Genomic DNA, 26577 nt, shown 5'->3' on the forward strand with positions numbered 1-26577 from the left:
GGAGAAGGACACAGTGGCCCACAGCATCTTTATGCCAAAAAGATGGCGGTGGAAGGCACGTAGCAGCTGAGAACCCTCTGTTGCGCTCTCCTGGCATAAGGACTGTGCAAGCAGCTCCATACTTATGCTGGGAGGATGGCTCGAAGAAGGCACTCAGCATCGGAGAGCCCTCCAGAGCATTCTCAATTGCCGCCTTTCCCGCCCTCTTCCCAGCATGGTCCCCCTCCCAGCCGGGCCCATAATGCCACCCCACTCACAACCTCTGAGGATGTCTGCCATAGATGTGGGCAAAATGTCAGGAGAGAATACTTCTAGAACATGGCCATACAGCCTGGAAAACACAACAACCCCATGACAAAATAGTTTGCCCATGCCTGCTTTAGCTCAGTGTTGGGGTTACAAAAAAATTGGCAACATGGAAAGTTTCCTGGATGCCGCCTAGTCCCCGTTTTAGCCATTTACACAACTGTGTTCATAAGAACGTGCAATGTTTACAGCAAATATTTCATCAAAAGCCGTGGTTCCCAACCCATGGTGTCAGCAGTGGACTACGAGAACAAAAATCTGGTCTGTAAACCACCTTCATCGTTTATTTTATTTCAGCTCCTTTCTGCAAAGTTGATCATGGATAATAACACAGCCCAACCAAATCTTTTTTCTTTGTGTCTTTGTTTTAGTCTGTTCTCGGGATTATTTGGGGTGCTGATTTAGAAATTTGCATTGGATAGACCACATCAGCTCTAGATTATTAAATATCGGTTTCTGTGGGTGAGCAGATGGCGACTATTGAATGGCATATGTTCTGTTTCAGAAACTAGAGATGATGTGGTGTATCCAATGAAATTTTCTGAATCAGTACCCCAAAGAACCAAACCAATTCTAAAGTTGACCAAAAACTGATTCATAACCCTTTTGGTACCAATGTTGGAGTGTGGTCCCTGGTCTAAGTAGGCCCTGATCAAGAAAAGGTTGAGAACCACGGCTTTAGCTCAATGTTGGGGGTCACAAAGAATTTGGCAACAGGGAAAGTTTCCTGGATGTCCCCTAATATCTGTTTTAGACCCTTACACAATTGTGTTAGTAAGAATGTACAATGTTTGTAGCAAATGCTTCAGCTGTACTTCATCAAAAGGGAAACCAATCTGTTTATCAAGCCCTGAAAATGCTGGTTTGTTATCAGTAAATGTTCGTATACTTATATACCCAGGGTCGCGTAAAACTTTCTTGGGCCAGAAGGTGTCTTGAGTGGGAAAGTTTAAGAAGCCTTGGCCTAGATGACCCCAGTGCTTCTTTATGATTTACCCTTCTGCAAAAGGAAGAGAGGCAGTTACACAGGATTCCTTTCAAGGGACTCTCAGCCTCAAACAGGAACAAAACTGGGACCTCAACCAACATGTTTAGCACAGGCTTGGGGTTTATTGAGGCATGCCTGAGAAGTAGGCCACCTTCCTGGCTTGTTGCATGGAAGACTGCAGGCCCAAAGCGGCCAGGGACTGGCTGAAAACATTTGGGTCTGGGTCTCTCACTGTTTGGACAAGGGTCTGTGCAAAGTGTCCGCTGCACCACCCCATTCGTCACGGGTGGTTCATCTCAAGTGCTGCGTCTGGTTCAGAGGGTGCCATTGTCAGAAAAACAGCCTGCAGACGACTTTCCTGGAAGGTAAGATTTAAAAAGCTGAACGCAAATCATTCTTCCTGAGTAGGTCTGATTCAAAGAATGGCCAAGGAAGACCGAAATCCCATTGCTGGCTCCCGGAGAGAGGAAACCTGCCGCATCAGTGGAAATGAAGTCCCGACAGATCCAGTGGGAAGCAACAGATTGAGACCTAACTGTGCAAAAAGGAGCAAGAGTCCAGAAGCCCAAGCAGGTAGAACGGCATCCTGGGTCTGGTCGGAAAGTCTGTAGTTCTGTCCACAACTGAGACAACTGGGAGAAAGGCGCTGGAGGCCCCACAGGCAAAGGTCCGGAGCTTAGAGAGTCCTCCCTTTTATCGGGAGATTGGAACAGAGGCTTTGCCAGCAGCCGGTACCATTCAAGATAAAACCGGCCCTTTTCTGTAGGAGAAAAAATCCCCAGCAGAACCAGAAAGGGAGAATCCGAGGCCGTTCCTCTAAGATGTCCAAGAATCCAAGAATGGGTTTCAAACTTTCCTCTTTTCCTGGAGCAAAGGAGGACTGGGCTGCTGCAGAGGCACAATATTGACTCAAGAAGGAAGCAGGAGGCTGCAAATGCTCCTTGGGTCTGGCTTTTGGCTTCCTATCTCTAGTCCATTGTCTAGTCCACGATCCCAGGCGAGGAGGAGCCCCGGAGGCTGCCAGAAATGTCTGGAATTGGAGCCCATCTCCCACGGTTCTTAGAGAAGGTTGGTGCTAGTGGTCCTCCGGCTGACCCGTCCTTCTGGGCGGCCAATGGGCACCTGGATCTGTTCTGGGTCTGGGGGCGTCAGGCAGGTCCCTCCTCCGGCACCGACTTGACGAAGACGATGGCGGCCAGTTCCCGGCAGAATTCCTCCAGGATGACCACTCCTTCCAGCAGCATCCGGTGGGCGATCCTGCAAGGCACAAAACGGCTGGGCTTAAGCCTTCGCCTCACCATGCAACACCCTCCCCCAATTAACTGCAATGGCGCAATGGTCATTCTACATACACACTGGTGATTCCAACATAACAGTGGATAGTATGTGGTCTACAAGTGTGGCCCCCTACATACCCATTTTGTGGTCAGGAAGTAGAAAAATACAAATGAAGCTATTTTTGTCCTCGCAAACCCTTAAAATATGCAAAGCCATGCAAAAAAAATGCCACCAACCCCACAAACACCCCAGAAGGCAAAAATACCGTATATACTCAAAGATAAGCCGAGTTTTTCAGCCCTTTTTTTTGAGCTGAAAAAGCCTCCCTATGTTATAGTATACAAATAATGTTATACTATGTTATAGTATACAAATAATATACATGCTATACAAATAATATAATGTATAATGTGCTATACAAATAATATAATGTATAATGTGCTATACAAATAATATAATGTATGTCCACATGGCTTCACCTTCGGGGTGAGAAGGGCGGGATATAAATGTCACTAATAATAATAATAATAGGATTATAGGTGATCTCCGCGATCAAAGTTAAGGTCCTAGAGCTTCATTTTCTCCAATGGGCCTCCCTATGTTATAGTACAATATAATGATATATAATGCTTATATTGTGCTATACAAATAATATAATGTATGTACACATGGCTTCACCTTCGGGGTGAGAAGGGCGGGATATAAATGTCACTAATAATAATAATAATAGGGTTATAGGTGATCTCAGCGATCAAAGCTAAGGCCCTATAGCTTCATTTTCTCCAATGGGCCTCCCTATGTTGTAGTACAATATAATAATATATAATGCTTATATTGTGCTATACAAATAATATAATGTATGTACACATGGCTTCACCTTCGGGGTGAGAAGGGCGGGATATAAATGTCGCTAATAATAATAATAATAATAATAATAGGGTTATAGGTGATCTCAGCGATCAAAGCTAAGGCCCTATAGCTTCATTTTCTCCAATGGGCCTCCCTATGTTGTAGTACAATATAATAATATATAATGCTTATATTGTGCTATACAAATAATATAATGTATGTACACATGGCTTCACCTTCGGGGTGAGAAGGGCGGGATATAAATGTCACTAATAATAATAATAATAGGATTATAGGTGATCTCAGCGATCAAAGCTAAGGTCCTAGAGCTTCATTTTCTCCAATGGGCCTCCCTATGTTATAGTACAATATAATGATATATAATGCTTATATTGTGCTATACAAATAATATAATGTATGTACACATGGCTTCACCTTCGGGGTGAGAAGGGCGGGATATAAATGTCGCTAATAATAATAATAGGATTATAGGTGATCTCCGCGATCAAAGCTAAGGCCCTATAGCTTCATTTTCCCCAATGGGCCTTCCACACTCACCGAGAGTCTTGGGGGACCAGCCCCATCAGCTGCCTCCGGACTTGCAGCAAATGGGCAGGGAAGTCGGGGATGCGCTGGGTCCGCTGCATCAGGTCCCCAATCACCTGGGAGGAGAGACAGCAACAGGGTCGGCGTGGTCTTGCCTCAGAAGCAGCAGGACAATGGGGAGTCCCCTAGCAACCTCTCAGCACCAAAGGCAGGCCTTACCCTGATCAGGACCGAGAAGAGGGTCCGGCAACCGGGGGCCATAGGGAGGTAGGGGTCCAGCAGGTACTCGTGAAGGTGCGGGTGGGGGAAAAGGGCCAGGCGGGAGATCACCGAGGTCACCTGCAGGTTCACGGCATAGGGCTGCGGGGGAAGGAGAAGAGGACAACGTGGAACCAAACATTAAAAATGACTGTATATACTCGAGTATATTGCTTGATATTGTTCAGGACTCCTCCCTACCTAATGTGACCTTAAATGATTCTAATGCACTTTATCTATTTACGAATTTGTTACTCATAATGTGCACCTTGCATATCCACTATTGCAACCTCATTGTTTTTAATTTGATGTTTTAATGCTGTGTTGTGTTTTTTCGCCTATTGTGTATATTTTATTATTGGTTTTTGTTGTTGTCCTTTGATGTTTCATATTTTATCATCGCTTGTATTTTGATTTTGCTGTAAGCCGCCCCAAGGGGGAAATGGAGGCGGGATATAAATAAACTTATTATTATTATTATTATTGATAATATCAGTCAACACCAATCTACATGGTATTTCCTAGACTATTTACTTGTCCCACACTAGAAACTACGAACTTCAAAGTTGAATTTAAAGTGAACATTGTTGTTCTTTTGCATGATGATCATCTTATCACAGAGAACTTTCCACTGGAACTCTGCAGGTTGTGATCAATGAAGGTAATTGTTTCCGGACTTAAATTCATATCAGATTTCATGGCTATGTGCCCAGGCTTTCGAAGATTAAATGATAAAGATGACCCGGACTGATTTACGGCTACAGCACGAGGATTTTGGATGAATGGATTTTAATCATATGTTTTATATTTATATATTGTTTTAATTGTTTTAATTGGATTTTCATTGCTGTTTTAATTATGTGTAGGCATCGAATTGTTGCCAATTTTGTACGCCGCCCTCAGTCCCTTCGGGTGAGAAGGGCGGGATATAAATGTTGGAAATAAATAAACCATCAAATACAATTCTGTCGTATACATAGGTGGAGGGAGATCTGGGAAAGCTTCCCTTCTCCCATTAAGATCTATCTGATCACGCTAGGCACCGGAATCAACCAGGTATACAATGTGGGGAGGGATAGGAATGGGGTTTTCCCTCTCCTCCTTTGCCGCTGCCAGGCCCAGGCCCCAAATCCAGAGAGAAGAAAGGAAAGATACCTGCCTTCCCTCCCTCTGTTTCCCTGGGAGGAATAAGGCCAAACCCAAGGCCCTCTGGCCCTCAACTCACCTGGTCCAGGATCCGTGCCAGGCGGTCCAGGAGCACCTTCAGGAAGTCGCCTTCGTAGAAGCCGGGCCCTTCGGGGCAGCTCTCCAGGGGCCGAGGGGCCCGGGGCCAGTTCCATCGGGCAGCATTTGCAGAGCATTCCTTAAACTGAGGGGAGAGCAGGAGGACGGATCATATGTGTTGTAGTTCAGCCTTTGATTGTGCCTGCACCTGAGGTTACTGGGGATTCTGGGCCTGCAGACCAGCAGGAGAGGCAGCAAGCGATGTTAGGCCCTGGAACTGAGCCGTCTCTGTCTAGAGGCCATATTCCAGAAAGGCAGTTCGCTAGGGAAGTGTCCTGTTTTGTCTTTCAAGAGCAGTCTTAAAACACTGTGGTAAGTAAATGAAAACTGCTTTACTTCAGCAAAACATAAAGTACAGCACACTCAGTGGAATAATGCACAATGAAGCAAGGAAGTCTTAGGGCAAGCACAGTTCTTAGTTTCTGATAAATTCCCAAATCAAATAGCAGTCTTATTTCAGACAAAGAAACAGCAATAAATCCTTAGGAGCCATTTCCCAGATGCAGACTCGGAGCAGGCACAAGGGGAGCAAAGAGTCAGTTTGTTACCAGCAAGAGCTGGCTGCACCTGCTTCTGCTTTATAGCCCTGAGTCCCCTCACAGCTGCTAGGGCAATTCCGAATTACTCAGCAGCATTTCTGGCAGCTATTCTAGCTGAACGTCTCTGCTCTGTTTTTTTTTTTCCTCTCCTGAAATGTGAGTACTTGCAAAATCTCCTCCTCAGATTCCAACTGCCCCTCTCCCCTTCCTCTTCTGAAGAAGAGGAATCCCTAACAGGAAGCAAGGTCAGAAGCAGATATGAGCTCAGAGGAGGAGATTCCGGTTGTTCAGTCTAATGAGCAGTTAGATAGATTTATGTTTCGTCAACACATGGCAGCTCAACAGAATTTGCGAAGGTCAAGATGCTTGTTAGCCAAAAAGTCCTTATCAGTTTCTCTGGGGAGAAGGCATGATTTTCTGTCTATATTAGCAAGACCAGAAGGCTTTTTCATCAGTCTGGTCAATGTTGGTGTTTGAGGATACATGCCAAGTCAAGCCTGCTAAGGGATTTCTAGTTCCATGTTTCCTGTTGCTCATGTTCCATGCTTACAAGTTTTAAGGAACGTTCCTGGATCTCATGTTTTGGATTTATTCCTGGTTTTTGGTGCTACTCTTGTACTTTGAATTCCGTGGGTTTGAGTTTGGTTTTTATTCTATTTTGTTGAACTACTTTTCATAGATATTATTCAATAATAATAATAATTATTAAATTATTATTATCATTATTACCTGTATACCGCTCTATCTCCCCAAGGGGACTCAGGGCGGTTTCCACCGCGGGTAAAACATTCAATTACCAGAACAAGAAACATACAATACAACCATAATAAAAACATTGACACAGTTACTATTACAACCAGAATATCACACAACCATAACAATAAGGAGCATGGAGCATGGAAATTGAGAGTAAGAGGGATCCTGTCGAAGCGGGAGCAGGAAACTCACCAGCAAACTGGCATCGTGGACGTAGGTGTCATATCCTGCCTCCTCCAGGTAAGTCGAGGTCTTGGCCTCACTAGGAACCAGGCAAAGGAAGCTAAAAGGGAAAAGGAGGGCGAGGTTGCAGGAGATTTATTTTATTTATTTATTTTTATTTACAGTATTTATATTCCGCCCTTCTTTCTCACCCCAAAGGGGATTCAGGGCGGATCACATTGTACACATATAAGGCAAACATTCAAGTACTGGTGGGTTTAGAGGGGAACTGGACTGGAAATTGAGGAGTAGTAGGTACTGGGATTTATAGTTCACCGCCAATGAATGAGCATCACACTTGGCACACAGAGCCCCCATAACCAATACAACATATTGGACAAGTTTGGGAAAAATGTTGTATTGGTTATGGGGGCTCTGCAGCCAGATAAACACTGACCCCCACCGACAATGCACTAGGACCACACTTCACACAGAGAACCCTCATGACCTACTGAACATACTGCAGGTATTTCTGGGAAGGGCCCTTGATTTTGGGAGTTGTAGTTCACCTCCCTCCAAAGACCACTGAACCCAGCCAATGACGAATCTAGACCAAACTTGGCACAAAAACTGAATATTGCCTGCTGTGGATACTGATAGATATTTTGGGGCAATTGCCCCGAAATTGCAGTAGTTCACCCTCATCCAGACAGTACTTCACCACACCTGGTACACATGCCCAAAATGGCCAACTTATAATACTGGCAGGGTTTCAGGAGGATTCAGCCACGATTCTGGGAATTGTAGTTCACCCACTCCAAACAGAATACATAACATTAAAAGACAAATGCAGTAGAGTCTCACTTATCCAAGCTTCTGGATTATCCAAGGCATTTTTGTAGTCAATGTTTTCAATATATCGTGATATTTTGGTGCTAAATTCGTAAATACAGTAATTACTACATAGCATTACTGTGTATTGAACTACTTTTTCTGTCAAATTTGTTGTCTAACATGATGTTTTGGTGCCTAATTTGTAAAATCATAACCTCATTTGATGTTTAATAGGCTTTTCCTTAATCCCTCCTTATTATCCAAGATATTCGCTTATCCAAGCTTCTGCTGGCCCGTTTAGCTTGGATAAGTGAGACTCTACTGTAATACCATTCTCAAATAACTCGGGCAATGCCAGGGACCCAAGCTAGTAAAACATAAAAACAAAGAAAAGCCCTCCTGGCCCACCTGCTGACCACCTCCTTGACGTCTCTGCGCTCCCCAGGCTGCGTCCTCGGCTTCGGAGCAGAAACAGCGGTGGTTTTGGCCTTTGCAGAGGCCGGGAAGCTGGAACTTGGGAGGCCGTCCATGAAGTAGGGGTCTTCCTCCAGGTCCCTGCCGAGACAGCGAGACAACATCAAGCACCTCGGGTTTTGTTTTTGGTTTTTTGGGTTTTTTTTTTCCGTGTCAGGAGCAACGGGAGTTGCTTCTGGAGTGAGAGAATTGGCTGTCTGCAAGGACGTTGCCCAGGGGACATTGCCCGGATGTTTTGATGTTTTTACCATCCTTGTGGGAGGCTTCTCTCATGTCCCCGCATGGAGCTGGAGCTGATAGAGGGAGCTCATCCACTCTCTCCCCAGGTGGGATTCGAACCTGGCAGCCTTCAGGTCAGCAGCCCAACCTTCAAGTCACTTAGTCCACTACGCCATCTGGGGGCTCCTTAGCACCTCGAGTGGTTGAGCACTGATGATTTCCGATCAGTATAAACACAGATACATGAACACGGATCCGGAATCAGGAATGGATGCACAGACTCCACTTCATATACACATTTTCAGGAAAAAGCTCCTTCTGATGAAAGTTTTAAGTTCTTTGCGATCGAGAAAGTAAAACCTATTGGAGATATAAAAAGACTTCTCCTACAAAGAGAGACTTTCTGGACCTTTAAATTAAATTCTGTATTCCCCAAAGGATACCCAAAGGACTGAATGATAGGCTTGACTTCACCAGCTATCTGTAGTTGAGCAGAGTATTTTAAGTCATGATGTAAGCCAAACGGCACTTGCAACTTGGAAAAAACGCATAGAGCCCTGCACGTGCAACAGCATGCAAGTCAATTTCATTTCTGTAAATTTCCTTATATTTCTGTATACTAGACTAAGAATTAGATAACATATGGAGTGTTTACACATACAGTAGAGTCTCACTTATCCAACATAAACAGGCCGGCAGAACGTTGGATAAGCGAATATGTTGCATAATAAGGAGGGGTTAAGGGAAAGCCTATTAAACATCAAATTAGATTATGAATTTACAAATTAAGCACCAAAACATTATGTTATACAACAAATTTGACAGAAAAAGTAGTTCATTACGCAGTAATGTTATGCTGTAATTACTGTATTTACGAATTTAGCACCAAAATATCATGATATATTGAAAACATTGACTACAAAAATGCGTTGGATAATCCAGAACGTTGGATAAGCGAGTGTTGGATTAGCTGGCCCTGATGTTTTCCTGTATCTGCCCATCTCGCCACCGGACCCGGTTTATGTCATCGGAAGCGGCAGCGCCCATCTCGCCGCCAGTTTACCGATCGGTCCTGCCACCTACTGAGGTGCCTCAACTGCGCCCCCCAACTCGTGGGGCTCCAGGCAACTGCCTAGTTTGCCTTACGGGTGAACCGCCCCTGACTCCCACTGAGATTCAATAGGTCTAACTCCAGGCAGGACTCAAAATCGAATGTAAACCAGCATCTGTTTACAGCGTGTTGCTGTAAAAGGTGTCCCGCAATGGTGCCCCAGGACCCCCCACCGTTTGCCCCCTTCCTGCCACTTACAGCCCATCCTCGCAGGGCGGCTCTGGCTCCCGGGCAACGGGCTCTTCCTGCCCGGGGAGGCTCCGCAGGACGTAGCCGCGTCCCTCCAGGCTGCCCAGCACCAGGGTCTGGAGCACGAGGGGCTCCGGGAGACGGAGGAGCTCCTCAAAGAGCCGCAAGGTGCCCATGCTGATCTGCAGGGAGGAAAAAAGATAGCAAAAGAAAGCAAGGTCGGTATGTCGCATCAATATGATGTGCAGATGTGATAAATGTGGATTTTGCATGTGTGGGTATCAATGAACTACATGAAAGATGTATGAATGAGAGATAATAATTCTAGAGACACCATTCTAAAGGAATTGAGGCCTGCAATGACTAAATCATTAACTACATTTGTTGACTGTAATTAAAAGTTATTGAACTGTTTGCCTTTGTTTAAGTTTTTCGCACAGCTTTTATACAATGTTTTCTTCTGCTACTGTTACTATTTTATTCCTTTACTAAGTTTTGTATGCAGTTTATTTTGTTTTATTGTAATTGTCTGGGCTTGGCCCCATGTTAGCCACCCCGAGTCGCTTCGAGGAGATGGAGACGGGATATAAAAATAAAGTTGTTATTATTACAGTAGAATCTCCAACATTCTGGATTATCCAACGCATTTTTGTAGTCAGTTTTCAGTACATCGTGATATTTTGGTGCTAAATTTGTAAATACAGTAATTACTATATAGCATTATTGTGTATTGAACTACTTTTTCTGTCAAATTTGTTGAAAAACATGATGTTTTGGTGCTTAATTTGTAAAACCTTCCCAGGGCTCACCTCATCAGACAGATGGTTGCAGCGCCCGATCAGCTGGGAGCGCAGGAGAGACTGGTGCTGCTGCTGCTGGGTCTCTGGGTCTTCCTCGCCCCCCAGAAGGAAGACGGTCAGTTCCCGGAGGAGGGCAGGGGCCCGGACCTGCCTCACCAGAAGGGTCAGGAGAGCCGTGGTCAGAAGGAGGCCGCGCTCATCCCTGTTGCGGGAAACCAAACTGAATTAGAGGAGCTGCTTTGGGGGAGAGCTCCGAGCATCCTCCACCCAGCAGCAAGGCCTTGCTCGATACACTCACATCTGCAGGAGCTGGGGCTGAAGCCGCCCCACAAACAGCCTCTGCACCACGGCTTCCCTCACGGCATCCGCAACCACCTGGGAAGAGACAGACACCATGACTCACCACCACCACCACCACCACAATAATACATCACACAGTCCTAAACGCTTGGGAAGTGTTTGACTTGTGATTTTGTGATACGAAATCCAGCCTATTGATCTCGTTTGCTGTGTCATACTGTATCTTTGTGTCAATAATAATAATAATAATAATAATAATAATAATAATAATACATCACGCAGTCCTAAACAATTTGGAAGTGTTTGACTTGTGATTTTGTGATACGAAATCCAGCCTATTGATCTCGTTTGCTGTGTCATACTGTATCTTTGTGTCAATAATAATAATAATAATAATAATAATAATAATAATACATCACGCAGTCCTAAACAATTTGGAAGTGTTTGACTTGTGATTTTGTGATACGAAATCCAGCCTATTGATCTCGTTTGCTGTGTCATACTGTATCTTTGTGTCAATAATAATAATAATAATAATAATAATAATAATAATACATCACGCAGTCCTAAACAATTTGGAAGTGTTTGACTTGTGATTTTGTGATACGAAATCCAGCCTATTGCTCTCGTTTGCTGTGTCATACTGTATCTTTGTGTCAATAATAATAATAATAATAATAATACATCACGCAGTCCTAAATAATTTGGAAGTGTTTGACTTGTGATTTTGTGATACGAAATCCAGCCTATCGATCTCGTTTGCTGTGTCATACTGTATCTTTGTGTCAATAATAATAATAATAGGATTGCGTGATATATTATTATTATTATTATGAAATCCCGCATATCTATCTTGTTTGCTGTGTCATAATAATAATAATAATAATACATCACGCAGTCCTAAACAATTTGGAAGTGTTCCGACTTGTGATTTTGTGATACGAAATCCAGCCTATCGATCTCGTTTGCTGTGTCATACTGTATCTTTGTGTCAATAATAATAATAGGATTGCGTGATGTATTATTATTATTATTATGAAATCCCGCATATCTATCTTGTTTGCTGTGTCATAATAATAATAATAATAATACATCACGCAGTCCTAAACTGTTATGATTGAGCCTCATGGCTCTGTTACTGGCAGACGTGGGCGTAAGACTCCTCGAGAGTCAGATACTCTCGAGGAGCGAGAAAGAAAAAGACTGCGAGACATTTTTGCAGCACCATCTGACGAAGAGTCTTTTGAGGGGTTTACGGAGAGAATGGAGGAGGGGCTGGTTAGCTCGGAGGAGGATGAGATGGATTGGACTCGGGTAAGGGAGGAATTGGGTGCCACTGGCAATGATGGGATGGAAGATGAATGGGGACCTTCAGGATTAGACCCATGGCTTAGCTGGAGGGATGGGACGGGATCCACAGCTGGAGATGCTGTGGGGCGTAGTCAGAGGTGTTCCAGCTCTGATGAGGAAAGTGATGAGGAAACGCCCGGGTTAAGGAGGACAGCTGACAGTGATGAGGATTTGTAACTGGCATAAAATGGGGCTTGGGAGCAATTGCAAATTGCGTTGGGCAAGGTAATCTGGACGAACGCTTGGGATCTGTGTGGGACGCTTTCCTGAAGACTGGTGTGTTTTCGTGTGCTGATACGTAAGTTGTTTTGGAATTCAGGGTCAGACGGCGGGAGGAATTGTGTGGGCATTTGTTTGTGCAAACCTGTGCTTACTCTTATTAGCTTGACCTTCCGTCGTCTTCTTGACGGACGCCATCTCCTGCTTTGAAATTCGGACTGAACTGACCACGGCTTGACTTCCCCCTTCTCGGACTTGGAAACTACAAACGTCTGCTTCTGGCTTTGATCTACGGAAAGGAACTGGGTCTACTCTACTGCTACAATCCTTGGCTGATCTGTTCGTGTTGGAAATCCTGTCTGCTGTGTGTGGGAGCGACGCAAGTTACTCAAAGCACAGTGCTGGCAGCAGAGAGGAATCTGCTGCCAATTAGTTGCATTCTTTTGTATCTTTTGTTCCTCGGCTTTTGTTTTGTTTATCCCCAGGCTGAAGCAAGCAGTTTGTTTTTACCCGGATTAAACTCCGGTTTAATCCGGTTTATCTTTTGAACGTTTTTCCTTGTCCCTTTTTGCTCCTAAAGGCTAATACTGCCTGGCCCTTGTATTTTACGGGCATTTTTGAGTTCTGTAATCCAATAAACTCTGTTATCTTTGATCTTGTGGCGTTCTGTCCTTGACATAAACAATTTGGAAGTGTTCCGACTTGTGATTTTGTGATACGAAATCCAGCCTATCGATCTCGTTTGCTGTGTCATACTGTATCTTTGTGTCAATAATAATAATAATAGGATTGCGTGATATATTATTATTATTATTATGAAATCCCGCATATCTATCTTGTTTGCTGTGTCATAATAATAATAATAATAATACATCACGCAGTCCTAAACAATTTGGAAGTGTTCCGACTTGTGATTTTGTGATACGAAATCCAGCCTATCGATCTCGTTTGCTGTGTCATACTGTATCTTTGTGTCAATAATAATAATAATAGGATTGCGTGATGTATTATTATTATTATTATGAAATCCCGCATATCTATCTTGTTTGCTGTGTCGTAATAATAATAATAATAATAATAATACATCACGCAGTCCTAAACAATTTGGAAGTGTTCCGACTTGTGATTTTGTGATACGAAATCCAGCCTATCGATCTCGTTTGCTGTGTCATACTGTATCTTTGTGTCAATAATAATAATAATAGGATTGCGTGATGTATTATTATTATTATTATGAAATCCCGCATATCTATCTTGTTTGCTGTGTCATAATAATAATAATAATAATAATACATCACGCAGTCCTAAACAATTTGGAAGTGTTCCGACTTGTGATTTTGTGATACGAAATCCAGCCTATCGATCTCGTTTGCTGTGTCATACTGTATCTTTGTGTCATAATAATAATAATAATAATAATAATAATAAATCACGCAGTCCTAGACACTTGGGAAGTGTTCGACTTGTGATTTTGTGATACGAAATCCAACCTATAGATCTAGTTTGCTGTGTCATACTCTGTCTTTGTGTCAATAATAATAATAATAATAATAATAATAATACATCACGCAGTCCTAAACAATTTGGAAGTGTTCGACTTGTGATTTTGTGATATGAAATCCAACCTATAGATCTCGTTTGCTGTGTCATACTATGTCTTTGTGTCAATAATAATAATAATAATAATACAGCACACAGTCCTAGACACTTGGGAAGTGTTCGACTTGTGATTTTGTGATACGAAATCCAGCCTATACTAGGGGGAAGTAAAGCTGGGAGGGTGGTGGGACACATCTTACCGGGTGGGCCTCCTTCACCAGGCAATCGCAGAGGTCCAGCCAGCCGAGGAAAGCCTCGAGGTCTGCCTGTCCGGGGAAGGCATTCTCCTCCTCAGCGGGGCTGCTCTGGCACCTGGAATTGGATCAGGAGGAGAGTTATGCCTCTGTAACTGCCATGAATACTCTTTAAACAAAGGTTCTTTTAATTGCAATTTCAGTGTGAGAGGGTATATCAGAACCTTTACACTTTTACACAAAAAAGTCATTGGACAAGCTACGAGAAGAAAAAGATCAACACAGAGGAAAAATATTTTTACCATACATCAAGGGAACCACTGACCACAGAGGGAAGCTTGATGAAGAAACACAACCTACAAATTATCTAAAGACCCACTAATTAAATCTAACAAATGCTCCATTCAGCAAAGGACAAGAGGAATCCTCTCACCTCTGCAGAAGTCTACTGTATACCCTGCAGCTGTGGACAAGCCTACATAGGGATCCTCAAATGCAGCAGCATTGCCCAGGCACAAATCAAGGAACACGGAAGGCACTGCAGACTCACTCAACTAGAGAAGTCAGCCATAGCAGAGCACCTGATGAACCAACCTGGACACAGCATATTATCCGAGAACACAGAAATGCTGGACCACTCTCACAACCACCATGTGAGACAACACAGAGAAGCCACTGAAATCCACAAGAAGAATGTGGACAATTTCAACAGAAAACCATGAAAATGAACAAAATCTGGCTCCCAGTATTAAATAAAGAACAACACTCTGAAAACAGGGGAATTCCAGACAGGAAACAATCAGGGCCAACTAACACCTCCCAACAAAGGATTCCCTCAGGCAGGAATCAGCCAGGCTTTGAATCTGCAAGGCCATTAATTGCTAATCAAGGTGATCACTTATAACATTCACACTTGCCTCAAATAAAGAGTTCTTTCTCCCACCCTGGCCATTATTCACAGAGTATATACAGTATGTTTTTTTATCTGATTATGCTGTCCGGGCTCTGCCCCATGTAAGCCGCCCCGAGTCCCCTTGGGGAGACGGTGGTGGGGTATAAATAAAGTATTATTATTATTATTATTATTTGCAAGGATATGGAGCATGAGATTATTAAAGATATGTCCATAAGAATTAAGGAAAATTATTACAAAATCGTATGGAGGTGGTACTTAACTCCCATTAGATTAAATCAGATAGATAAAAAAAATACACAAATCAGTGCTGGAGAGGCTGTCGAGAAACAGGGTCATATCTTCATATGTGGTGGTCATGTAAAATTATACAAAATTTTGGGAAATGATATTTAAAGAAATAAGAGCAATAATAAAAACAGAGATAGTGAATACACCTAAATCAGCATTATTACTTATGCATGACAATATCCTCTCACAAGAGGAGAAAGAGTTGGTTTCTAATTTGATAACTGCAGCAAAATTGCTAATAGCAAAAAAAATGGAAAGAAAAAAAGGAAATCCAATTAGAAGAATGGTACAGGGAAATTTGGAACATAGCAATTAATGATAAGCTGACTTGTAATATTAAAATTAAAAAGGGAATATCAAAACAAACAGATTTTTGGAAAATATGGAGAAAATTTATTGAGTATATTCTTTAATGAGGGAAAGGGGTGCAAGCCAGCAACAGAGACAATGAAATTTTGGAACAATTTGTGAAATAGTATGAGTTTGGTTGGTCCTGGTGAAGGTGGCACAAAATAAGGGGAAGGGAAGAGGGGGGGAAATATAATATTTTTAAAAAATTATTATTTGCAAGGGTAAGATCTGGCATAAAGGTGTAAGGGACCTCTCCGCCTACCTCCAGCTGACCGGCTGAAAAGGGGCGATGTTGGCAGGGCTGAGGGCATCCGGGAGGGCGCTGTGGAGGGCGAGGAGCTGGTCGGTCACCAGGGCGCTGAGCCTGCCGTCCCGCGTCAAGGCCAGGCCGGCCGTTGGATGGTCAGCGCTGGAGAGCAGCAGCAGGTTCTCCTGGGCTTTCAGGGCAATCCTCCTCTTCTGCAAAGTAGGAAGAAGTCACATCCCAGCTGCAGCCTCTTTGGGCGGCTTCCTCCTTTCCTTCCTTGGATAAAATTAATGCAAAGTGGGAGGAAAGAGGCAAGGAGGAAAGCAAGAGGCAGTGGTGCCTCTCTTTATTTATTATTTACAGTATTTATATTCTGCCCTTCTCACCCCAAAGGGCGGATCACAGAAGATTTACACAGCAAACATTCAATGCCGTTAGACATACAGAACAGGTAACAGATAGAGGTATTATGTCAGCATTTTTCCAACTTCCATGTCCTGCAGGTTGTGCTCCGTTCTAGCCACAGGCGGGTGCTGTCACTCCATCCACTAAGATGGTGATCACAAACTTTCCTCCTGTTCTTTGATCGCCGGCATTTCTGATATTTCCTCTTTATGGTGCCATAAAATACCTTAAGCGGTGCCTAATTTCTCTACTTCTCTTTTTTTATGACTGAAAAAGCCCCCCTCGGCTTAAACTTGGGTGAGGGTCCTGCTTGGCTTATATTTGGGTCAGCTTATATTCGAGAATATATGGTACATTTATTATTTTTCTCTATTATTGGTATTATTACATTTTTTATTTTCTCTATTATTGTTGCTACTATTACATTTATTTTACTCTATTTTTATAATTATTATTATTAATACATTTATTATTTCACTCTGATCTTATTATTATTATATTTCTTATTTTACTCTATTTATTATTACGTGTATTATTTTTCTGTATTTATTATTATTATTATTATTACATGTATTATTTTACTCTATTATTATTAAAAGGATACATAATACCTAACTTGATGTCTAATAGGCTTCTCCTTAATCTCTCCTTATTATCCAATATATTCTCTTATCCAATGTTCTGGATAAGTGAGACTCTACTGTAATGATTGGATCAGAGTTGGACAGTCTTATCTTAAATTTGAGCTTTATGTAAATATTCAAAAACATGTAACCTACTGATGCCTCAATTAATGTAATTTTATTGGTCTCTATTTTTATTTCTGAAATTTACCACCCTTAGCTTATACTGGAGTCAATGTTTTCCCAGTTTTTTTGTGGTAAAGTTAGGTGCCTCGGCTTATATTTGGGTCGGCTTATACTCGAGTATATACGGTGTATTGTATGTATATATACTTGTAAACTGCCCTGAGTCCCCTTCGGGGTGAGAAAGGCGGGATATAAATGTCAAAAATAAATAAATAAAATAAATAACATTAGATCTGATTAAAATACTTGTTTTCTTTGTGGTTAATTAGATTCTATTGATATCAGTGTGTAAATGCACTAATTATTCAATTAGCCTCCTTGCAAAAACCACACGTGACAAAAAATAAACATTGATCTGAATTTAGCACAAAAAACTTTCTAAGAATGACCTACAATTATATCTGATGAAAAATACTTGTTGGCTTGTGTTATTTTATCTGGTCTACCAAACAATCCTAGAATTTGAAAAGACCCCAAGGGCCATCCAGTCCCACCCCCTTCTGCCAGGCAGGAAATCAAAGCCCTCCCGACAGATGACCATCCAGCCTCTGCTAAAAGGAATGCCGGCTCCTACCTGGCTCTTGCACAAGCTGACCAGAGAGGCCACCAGGTTCTGGGCAAAGGAGGAAGGCTCCGCTGGGGGTGCCCCACTTGCCCCTTCCTTTGGAGAGCCCAAGTCTGCTTCAGCCACTGATGGTTGGAGATGGCAGGGCTCAGCGACACCGTTGTCCTTGGAAGCAAATGGGGAGAGAAGGCACAGCACACATTATCCCCAAAGCATGTTGGACAGCAGGAATTCAGATCTGAGGAACTTAGCAAAATCATACTGAATCCTGGCACACAAAAGAGACGTACCGTAATGAGGACTTTTTAGAAACAGGGAAGCTGGCCATAGCATATCTGAATAGGGAGTCAGTAACATAGAGGAGTTCCATTAGGAATTGAGGGTTACTATTAAGGATAGGTAAATTGGCTTAAAGGCTTCATAGTGCTTCAGGGTTGGAAGTCATGGTGAAGGGTGCACGGGTGGGGAAGGGGTTTTATTTTGTGTGGGTTAGGGGTTTGGGGTGCGTGCAGGGTTTGTTGTGTGTAATACGTTGTATGTCTTTGTTTGAATGTTAGGGTGAACACCTATATTTAATTTCTTTAAAAAATGAGTAGAAACCTAGATTGAAAATAGTGGATAATATGTAGAAAGAGCAATTCTATATGTTTTGAGTAACAGATAATAATATGTATTCAGTGTTAGAATTAACAGGCTGATTGACTAATGTAGATATGCATGTACATTTCAAAATGATTGTTATCTGACCATATCTGCTATAATTTGCTGTTTTGTTATGTGACATTTCATTAATAAACTGTTTACGCAAAAAAAACTCAGCTTATCTAGGCCCGGGCTGTGGCGCAGGCGGGAGAGCAAGCCAGCTGTAATTAACTGCAATGAATCACTCTGACCAGGAGGTCATGAGTTCGAGGCCCGCTCGGAGCCTATATTTGTCTTGTCTTTGTTCTGTGTTAAAAGGCATTCAATGTTTGCCTATCTGTGTAATGTGATCCGCCCTGAGTCCCCTTCGGGGTGAGAAAGAAGGGCGGAATATAAATGCTGCAAATAAATAAGTATCTTTGAGTATATACGGTATTTATAATTCACTATTATAATTGTATATTTATATTACATGCAATATTACTAATAATATTGCAATATAGTTGTATAATATAATATATTGTATGTATATATACTTGTAAACCGCCCTGAGTCCCCTTCGGGGTGAGAAGGGCGGGATATAAATGTCGCAAATAAATAAATAAATAAATAAATAAATTTGGTACAAGTCGCTGCTCACCTCCAGAACGCAGGGGAGCAGGGAAGGGTCCTGGCGGATCTTGGCACACAGCACAGCCACCAACTGCATGGCTTCCTTCTCGGGATCGGGGCCCAGGCTGTCACTCCCAAGCTGAAGGAGCCTCTGCAGAACCAGAAGAAAGGAGTAAAAGCTTTAGGCTTGGAACCAGAGCTCCCTTTCAAACTCCCTGAAGGTACATAATCAAGTCACAGAGATGGCCTAAGGTTCAAAAGAGTGCCTCTGCTTGATCTTCTTTTGCAAAGGCAGGCCAGGAAATCCCTCCCAGGCCTCACCTGGACAGGTCTGTGCACGTTGAGGTAGTGCAGCAAAGGGCACTGCATCTGTCCCAGGAGGCGGCTGAAGAAGAGGAGCACCTGAGCCCTCATCCCAGGAGGATACTATAGAAAAACAAGGACACAAGAGAAACACATGGCACATGAGCAAGAACACTACAGTGCAAAATGACTGCTGTATATACTCCGGTATAAGCTGACCCAAATATAAGACGAGGCACCTAACTTTACCACAAAAAAACTGGGAAAACGTTGACTCCAGTATAAGCCGAGGGTGGGAAGTCCCAGAAATAAAAATAGATACAGTAGAGTCTCACTTATCCAACATAAACGGGCCGGCAGAATGTTGGATAAGCAAATATGTTGGATAATAAGGAGGCATTAAGGAAAAGCCCATTAAACATCAAATTAGGTTATGATTTTACAAATGAAGCACCAAAACATCATGTTAGACAACAAATTTGGCAGAAAAAGTGGTTCAATACTCAGTAATGCTATGTAGTAATTATTGTATTTATGAATTTAGCACCAAAATATCACAATATATTGAAAACATTGAGTACAAAAATGTGTTGGATAATCCAGAACGTTGGATAAGCGAATGTTGGATAAGTGAGACTCTACTGTACCAATAAAATTACATGAATTGAGGCATCAGTAGGTTAAATGTTTTTGAATCTTTACATAAAGCTCAAATTTAAGATAAGACTGTCCAACTCTGATCAAATCATTACAGTAGAGTCTCACTTATCTAACATAAATGGGCCGGCAGAACGTTGGATAATATATTGGATAATAAGGAGAGATTAAGGAGAAGCCTATTAGACATCAAATTAGGTTATGATTTTACAAATTAAACACCAAAACATCATGTTATACAACCAATTTGACAGAAAAAGTAGTTCAATACACAGTCATGTTATGTTGTAATTACTGTATTTACAAATTTAGCACAAAAATATCACAATATATTGAAAACATTGACTACAAAAATGCGTTGGATAATCCAGAACCTTGGATAAGAAAGTCTTGGATAAGTGAGACTCTACTGTATTTATTAGAATTTTACCATTTATGTGTTTTAAATGCAAATTTTTATCCTGCATTTCTGTTTTAATTGATATATTGTATTACTGTTTTATCTTTTTATAGTGTGATTTGTATTACGTTGCCTATATTTTGTCCTATGTTGTTTGGGCCTCTGCCCCATGTAAGCCACCCCGAGTCCCCGCGGGGAGATAGTGGCGGGGTATAAATAGAGTTTTATTTATTATTATTATTATTATTATTATTATTATTATTATTATTATTATTATTATTATTACTGTAACAATAAAATTATATTAATTGAGGCATCGGTAGGTTAAATGTTTTTGAATATTTACCTAAAGCTCAAATTTAAGACTGTCCAACTCTGATCAAATCATTATTCTCATCTTCTTCAATGTAAATGTGCTTATGTATCCTTTTAATAACAGAGTAAAATAATACATGTAATAATAATAAATGCAAGAATAATAATAATATCAGAGTGAAATAATATTTATTTATTTTATTTATTTATTTATTTGCTACATTTATATGCCGCCCTTCTTTCTCACCCCAAAGGGGACTCAGAGCGGCTTACAAATCAAATTTACATACAATATTATATTAGTATAGTACAATACTGGTAACAAATTACTATATTGTACTGTATCAACATATTGTAATATTATTAGTAATATTACATGTAAAATATGATATATAATTAATATTATTATATTGTATTATTAGTATTATATCGTATTACAATATAATATTATGAATATTATATGTATATACAGTATGTTATAATTATTACATATTATTGTAAATTATATTGTATATATATATTTATATATAAACACACACACATATATATAGATGTATTATTAATAATAATAGAGTAAAATAAATGCAATAGTATAAACAATAATAGAGAAAAATAATAAATGTAATAATACCAATAATAATAGAGAAAAATAATAAATGTACCATATATTCTCAAGTATAAGCTGACCCAAATACAGTAGAGTCTCACTTATCCAATAATAAATGTAATAATAATAGAGTAAAATAATAAATGAAATAATACAATAATAATAGGGGAAAAAAATAAATGTACCATATATTCTCGAGTATAAGCTGACCCAAATATAAGCCAACCAGGACTTTCACCTGAGTATAAGTTTAGGGGGACTTTTTCTGTCTTAAAAAAGGGCTGAAAAACTAGGCTTATACTCGAGTTTATACAGTAATTTGCTGGCTTCTACTGGGTTTGGGAGATTCTGTATTAGCTACGGTCACAATAGCCTCTGAGTATCAGATGGGGAGAAACAAGCTGCAGGCAAAAATAAAAGACAAAAAACAAATGCCGGGACAAAGTGGTTCAAAACATGCCACAGACAGCTCACAGCAGGAAGGGCAGTTTAAATATTTACCAGACTAAGCCTGTTTACTAAGGAACAGGTCTGACGGATTTCAGCTGGACTTGCTGTCATTATATTCTGATGGGAGTCTCTATAGCAGGGTTCCCCAAACTAAGGCCCGGGGGCCGGATGCGGCCCTCCGAGGTCATTGACCTGGCCCCCGCCCTCAGTTTTATAATATAACTAGCTGTGCCCGGCCACGCGTTGCTGTGGCTTAGTCTGGTGGTGTTGGTCAGTCTACATTAGGTTGTATTGATGCTGTGACCTCCACCCTTCTTTATACTCACATTAATAGTAGTATTTGAAGTCTGTTACCTTCTTCAGTTTTTGTGTTGATTGATAATTGCTTGAGATCCCTGTTGTCTTTGGTTTGTTGTTAATTGTAATGTCTGATTCTGCTGAGTGCGGTTTATATTTTTATTGTGGTACAATAGTCTTTTTTTTGTTTTGCCTGTGTAGGTGTTTATTATTATTGTTGTTGTTGTGATTATGAAGGTTGGATAAGTTAGAGGCTACTGTATTGTTTTTTGGAGGCCCAGTGTAGCACTGACTGGCCTCTCAGCCTCAGTGCCTGGCTGTTTCTTGCCTGTGATGGTGTTGATTCTTATTGTTGTTGTTGTTGTCATTGTTATTATTGTAATTGTTTTTTTGGAGGCCAAGTGTGAATGTAGGGATTGGGGAGGTGGATGAGTTGTGTTGTCAAATTTTGTATTTGTTATAGTCACAATGCGTTGTTGTGAGTTTTGTGGGTCCAGATTGTGGTTTTGTGGTGTGGTTGTGTTGTTACAACTGAGAGGCAAGGATTTTGTGTTGTGTTGCCAAGTTTTGTATTTCTGGGGCGTTTAGTTGTGTTGTTATAGTCACGATGCACTGTTGTGAGTTTTGTGGGTCCGGATTGTGGTTTTGTGGTGTGGTTGTGTTGTTACAATTGGGAGGGAATGCTTTTGCGTTGTGTTGCCAAGTTTTGTATTTCTAGGGCGTTTAGTTGTGTTGTTAGAGTCATGATGCGTTGTTGTGAGTTTTGTGGGTCCTGTGTGGTTTTGTGGTGTGGTTGTGTTGTTACAACTGGGAGGCAAGGCTTCTGCATTGTGTTGCCAAGTTTTGTATTTCTGGGGCATTTAGTTGTGTTGTTATCGCATGATGCGTTGTTGTGAGTTTTGTGGGTCTGGATTGTGGTTTTGTGGTGTGGTTGTGTTGTTGTAACCTGGAGGCAAGCCTTTTGCATTGTGTTGCCAAATTTCGTATTTCTGGGATGTTTAGTTTTGTTGTTATAGTCACTGCGCAAACAACTTTATCATTTTATATATATAGATATATTGTATATACATATAATATTGATAATTATATTATAATGTAATACAATATAACACTAATAATATTACCATATAATAATATTAATTATATTTTCTATATTACATATAATATTACACATAATATTACAGTATAGTGATATAGTTCAGTATAGTAATATATAATGCTAATATTGTGCTATGCTAATAATATAATATATTGTATGTACATATAATTTGTAAGCCACTCTGAGTCCCCTTTGGGGTGAGAAGGGTGTGATACAAATGTAGTAAATTAATGCAGTAAATAAATAATAAATAAATAAATACATTTTAGACTTAGGCTCGCCCAAAGTCTGAAATGACTTGAAGGCACACAACAACAACAACAACAACAACAACAACAATCCTAATTAACTTGACTATCTCATTGTCCAGAACACTTCCCATTGAAATCCCGATAAATGTATGTTGGTTAAAATTGTTTTTATTTTTAAATATTGCATTGTTCTTTCGTTGTTCTTGTTGTTGTTGTTGTTGTTGTTTTTGCACTACAAATAAGACATGTGCAGTGTGCGTCGGAATTTGTTTGTATTTTTTTTTCAAATGATAATCCGGCCCCTCAACAGCCTGAAGGATTGTGGACCGGCCCTCGGCTTAAAAAGTTTGAGGACCCCTGCTCTATAGTTTGCCCACAGATGATATGACTTTTGGGGCCCTTTGTAAAACAAGACCGCAAAAAGAAGAAAAGCCGAGCCACCATAAACATCAACACAGCTGTTTGTTCGGGGGAGACGATAAGGAATGTACGATGGTTGAATGAAAAGTAATGCCTCCACCTTCGTTACTTGGGTTTGGATGGGAATCTATATATAAATGAGTGATGGCATCACGGCAACCCACAAACAACAAAACGACAGGCCCCCCAATCTCGAAATTTGACAACACAACCCATCATCCACGCCTCTAGGTTGATACAACAAAAAGAAAAGGAAAATAAAGTCCTAATTAGAGGGAGAGCAATAATTGTTTTTATCCAATGGCTGCCAGTTTAGAGGGCTAATCTCTGCCCACTTGGTCTCCTAGCAACCAACTCAGCCAAGGGACAGCCAGGGTTCAGTTAGGGGACAGGCACATTTAGGCCTCTTCCACAGATTATCTAATTTGCACTGGATTATATGGCAGTGTAGACTCAAGGCCCTTCCACACACCTATATAACCCATTTATAATCTTATATTATCTGCTTTGACCCACATGACCTTGGAGGTGTCTACGGACAACGCCGACTCTTCGGCTTAGAAATGGAGATGAGCACCAACCCCCAGAGTCAGACATGACTGGACTTAATGTCAGGGGGAAAAGTTGACCTTTTACCTTAACTACCACCAATTCCTCATTACTTTATTTCCCATACCACCATACTTCACCACAGCAACGCGTGGCCGGGCACAGCTAGTGTTTTAATAAATCAAACGCAGAAATAATCCTTAGAATGTGCTCTTTAACTACCACTATTCACTTTTCCCCATAACCACCAGACAATTGGATGCAAGGGGCTGTGGGTCAGGGGGTGGGGGGCTGGCTACCTCCGCTCTGCCCAGCGTGCCCAGGGTCTCCAGGACTTTGTGCTGCAACAGGAACTCCAGGCAGGGCCCCGTCTCCCCGGCAGACGCTTGCTGCTTCTCCTCAAAGACCAGGATGTCCAGCATCTGCTTCAGGTGCCAAGGGATGTCCGTCTCTCTGGCCGGCTTGCTTTCGTCTGGAGGGGACACATTTATTCATTTTATTTAATACATTTATATCCCGCCCTTCTCACCCCAAAGGGGACTCAGAGCGGCTTACAAATTAAATTTACATACAATATCATATTATTAGCATAGCACAACACTGGCAATAAATTACTACAAACTATTATTATTATTATTTTATAATGACACAGCAAACAAGATAGATATGCTGGATTTCATATCACAAAATCACAAGTCCCAAATGTCTAGGACTGTGTGATGTATTTTCGGATGATGCGTGCAGATCCCAGTCGGGTGGCCTTTTGCAGTTGGCAGATCGTGATTTTGTCAATGTCTATTGTTTCCAAATGCCGGCTGAGATCTTTTGGCACGGCACCCAGTGTGCCCATCACCACCGGGACCACCTGCACTGGTTTCTTTATTATTATTATTATTATTATTAATTGCCTTTGTCCTGATGGCTTGCTCCTGGGCTGCAAGGATCAGGCCTTCTGTCTCCTTCTTCAGGGTCCCATTCGTGAGCCAGAGCCAGGTCTTCTATTATTATTATTATTATTATTATTAATGGCCTTTGTCCTGATGTCTTGCTCCTGGGCTGCAAGGATCAGGCCTTGTGTCTCCTTCTTCAGGGTCCCATTCGTGAGCCAGAGCCAGGTCTTCTATTATTATTATTATTATTATTATTATTATTAATGGCCTTTGTCCTGATGGCTTGCTCCTGGGCTGCAAGGATCAGGCCTTGTGTCTCCTTCTTCAGGGTCCCATTCGTGAGCCAGAGCCAGGTCTTCTCCTTCTCAGCTTTTCCTTCAATTTTGTCAAGGAACTTTCCATGCAGTGTTTTGTTGTGCCAGATGTCGGCTCTAGTTTGTAGTGCGGTTTTCTTGTACTGGTTTTTTGTCTGCTGTGCTTTGAGGAGTTTCTGATTTTTGACTTCACTTTGCTTTGTGAATGATGAATGGCCATGAGTTTTCTTGTTTATTATTATTATTATTATTATTATTATTATTATTATTATTATTATTATAAAAACTCTTGTAATATCCATTCCTTTAGGCTGTAGTTCTCTCCCAGCATAATGGCAGAAGGGGGTTGGACTAGATGACCTTTAGGGCCCCCTTCCCACTCTCGGATCCTCTGAGCCCGCCTTACCTGTGGCCTCCAGGTAGTAGTGGGTGAGGCCTTTCCAGTGCTGGGTGAAGGCGGCGGCGAGGTCCACAGGGTCCTCCTCCTGAGGGCAGAGACAGGGCGTGAGGTGAGGCCTTCTCCCTTCCTTCTCCCTTCCAGCCCTTCCTCCCGCTCCCCGGCCCTCACCGACTCCACGGCCCGCTGCAGGAAGGCTCCAAGGCGGCCCAGCAGAGCCATGGCAGCCGAAGTTGTCCAACGGAGCTCGAAGAACCCGGCGGGCGTTGGGACCTAGCAGAGCGAGGAGGAAAAGAGCCACATCCCGGCTGCCCCGCCTACCTGGAAGCGTCCGGCATTTCGATAGGCTCCTCCTCACGTCACTCAGATCTTCCACCAAAGGGAATCCAGATTTCGACGTTGCCACTCCGCACTTCCAACGGAGCTGGAAAATGCCGGCGTTAGGACCCAACGGAGCGGGGTGGAAGTAAACGGCATTTTAATAGGCTTCTCTCCTCATGTCACTCAGGTCTCCCACCAATAGAAGGGAAGGGTTTTT

General features: G+C 41.7%; 1 protein-coding gene across 2 annotated transcripts; it reads right to left on the reverse strand.

Annotated features, from left to right (window-relative positions):
• Positions 1 to 1396: 1396 nt before the first annotated feature.
• Positions 1397 to 26367, reverse strand: fhip2b (FHF complex subunit HOOK interacting protein 2B). Of its 2 annotated transcripts, XM_062961196.1 has the most exons (17): positions 26211 to 26367; positions 26049 to 26127; positions 24738 to 24910; positions 19412 to 19516; positions 19119 to 19241; positions 17846 to 18001; positions 16073 to 16269; positions 14262 to 14373; positions 10892 to 10968; positions 10603 to 10795; positions 9803 to 9975; positions 8209 to 8355; positions 6997 to 7087; positions 5451 to 5594; positions 4187 to 4327; positions 3980 to 4083; positions 1397 to 2551 (listed from the first exon to the last, which is right to left on the reverse strand). In XM_062961196.1, the coding sequence occupies exons 1-17, from the start codon at positions 26259 to 26261 to the stop codon at positions 2443 to 2445; spliced, it is 2175 nt and encodes a 724-aa protein (XP_062817266.1). In that variant the 5' UTR covers positions 26262 to 26367; the 3' UTR covers positions 1397 to 2442. The 2 variants fall into 2 exon arrangements, with proteins under 2 accessions (XP_062817266.1, XP_062817267.1); XM_062961197.1 differs by lacking the exon at positions 8209 to 8355.
• Between the last annotated feature and the right edge of the window lie 210 nt (positions 26368 to 26577).

This window comes from Anolis carolinensis, unplaced genomic scaffold (genome assembly GCF_035594765.1).
Source record: "Anolis carolinensis isolate JA03-04 unplaced genomic scaffold, rAnoCar3.1.pri scaffold_8, whole genome shotgun sequence".
In the NCBI taxonomy this organism is placed as follows: domain Eukaryota; kingdom Metazoa; phylum Chordata; class Lepidosauria; order Squamata; family Dactyloidae; genus Anolis; species Anolis carolinensis.

What these genes read in the sequence shown, in the direction of transcription:
- fhip2b (XM_062961196.1), bottom strand. Translation starts at nt 26,261, where the DNA reads ATGGCTCTGCTGGGCCGCCTTGGAGCCTTCCTGCAGCGGGCCGTGGAG. An exon ending in TGCTCCCCTGCGTTCTGGAG is followed by an intron (nt 18,002 to 19,118) that starts GTGAGCAGCGAC and finishes TTTGCTTCCAAG; the next exon opens with GACAACGGTGTCGCTGAGCC. An exon ending in CAGCCCCAGCTCCTGCAGAT is followed by an intron (nt 10,796 to 10,891) that starts GTGAGTGTATCG and finishes TTCCCGCAACAG; the next exon opens with GGATGAGCGCGGCCTCCTTC.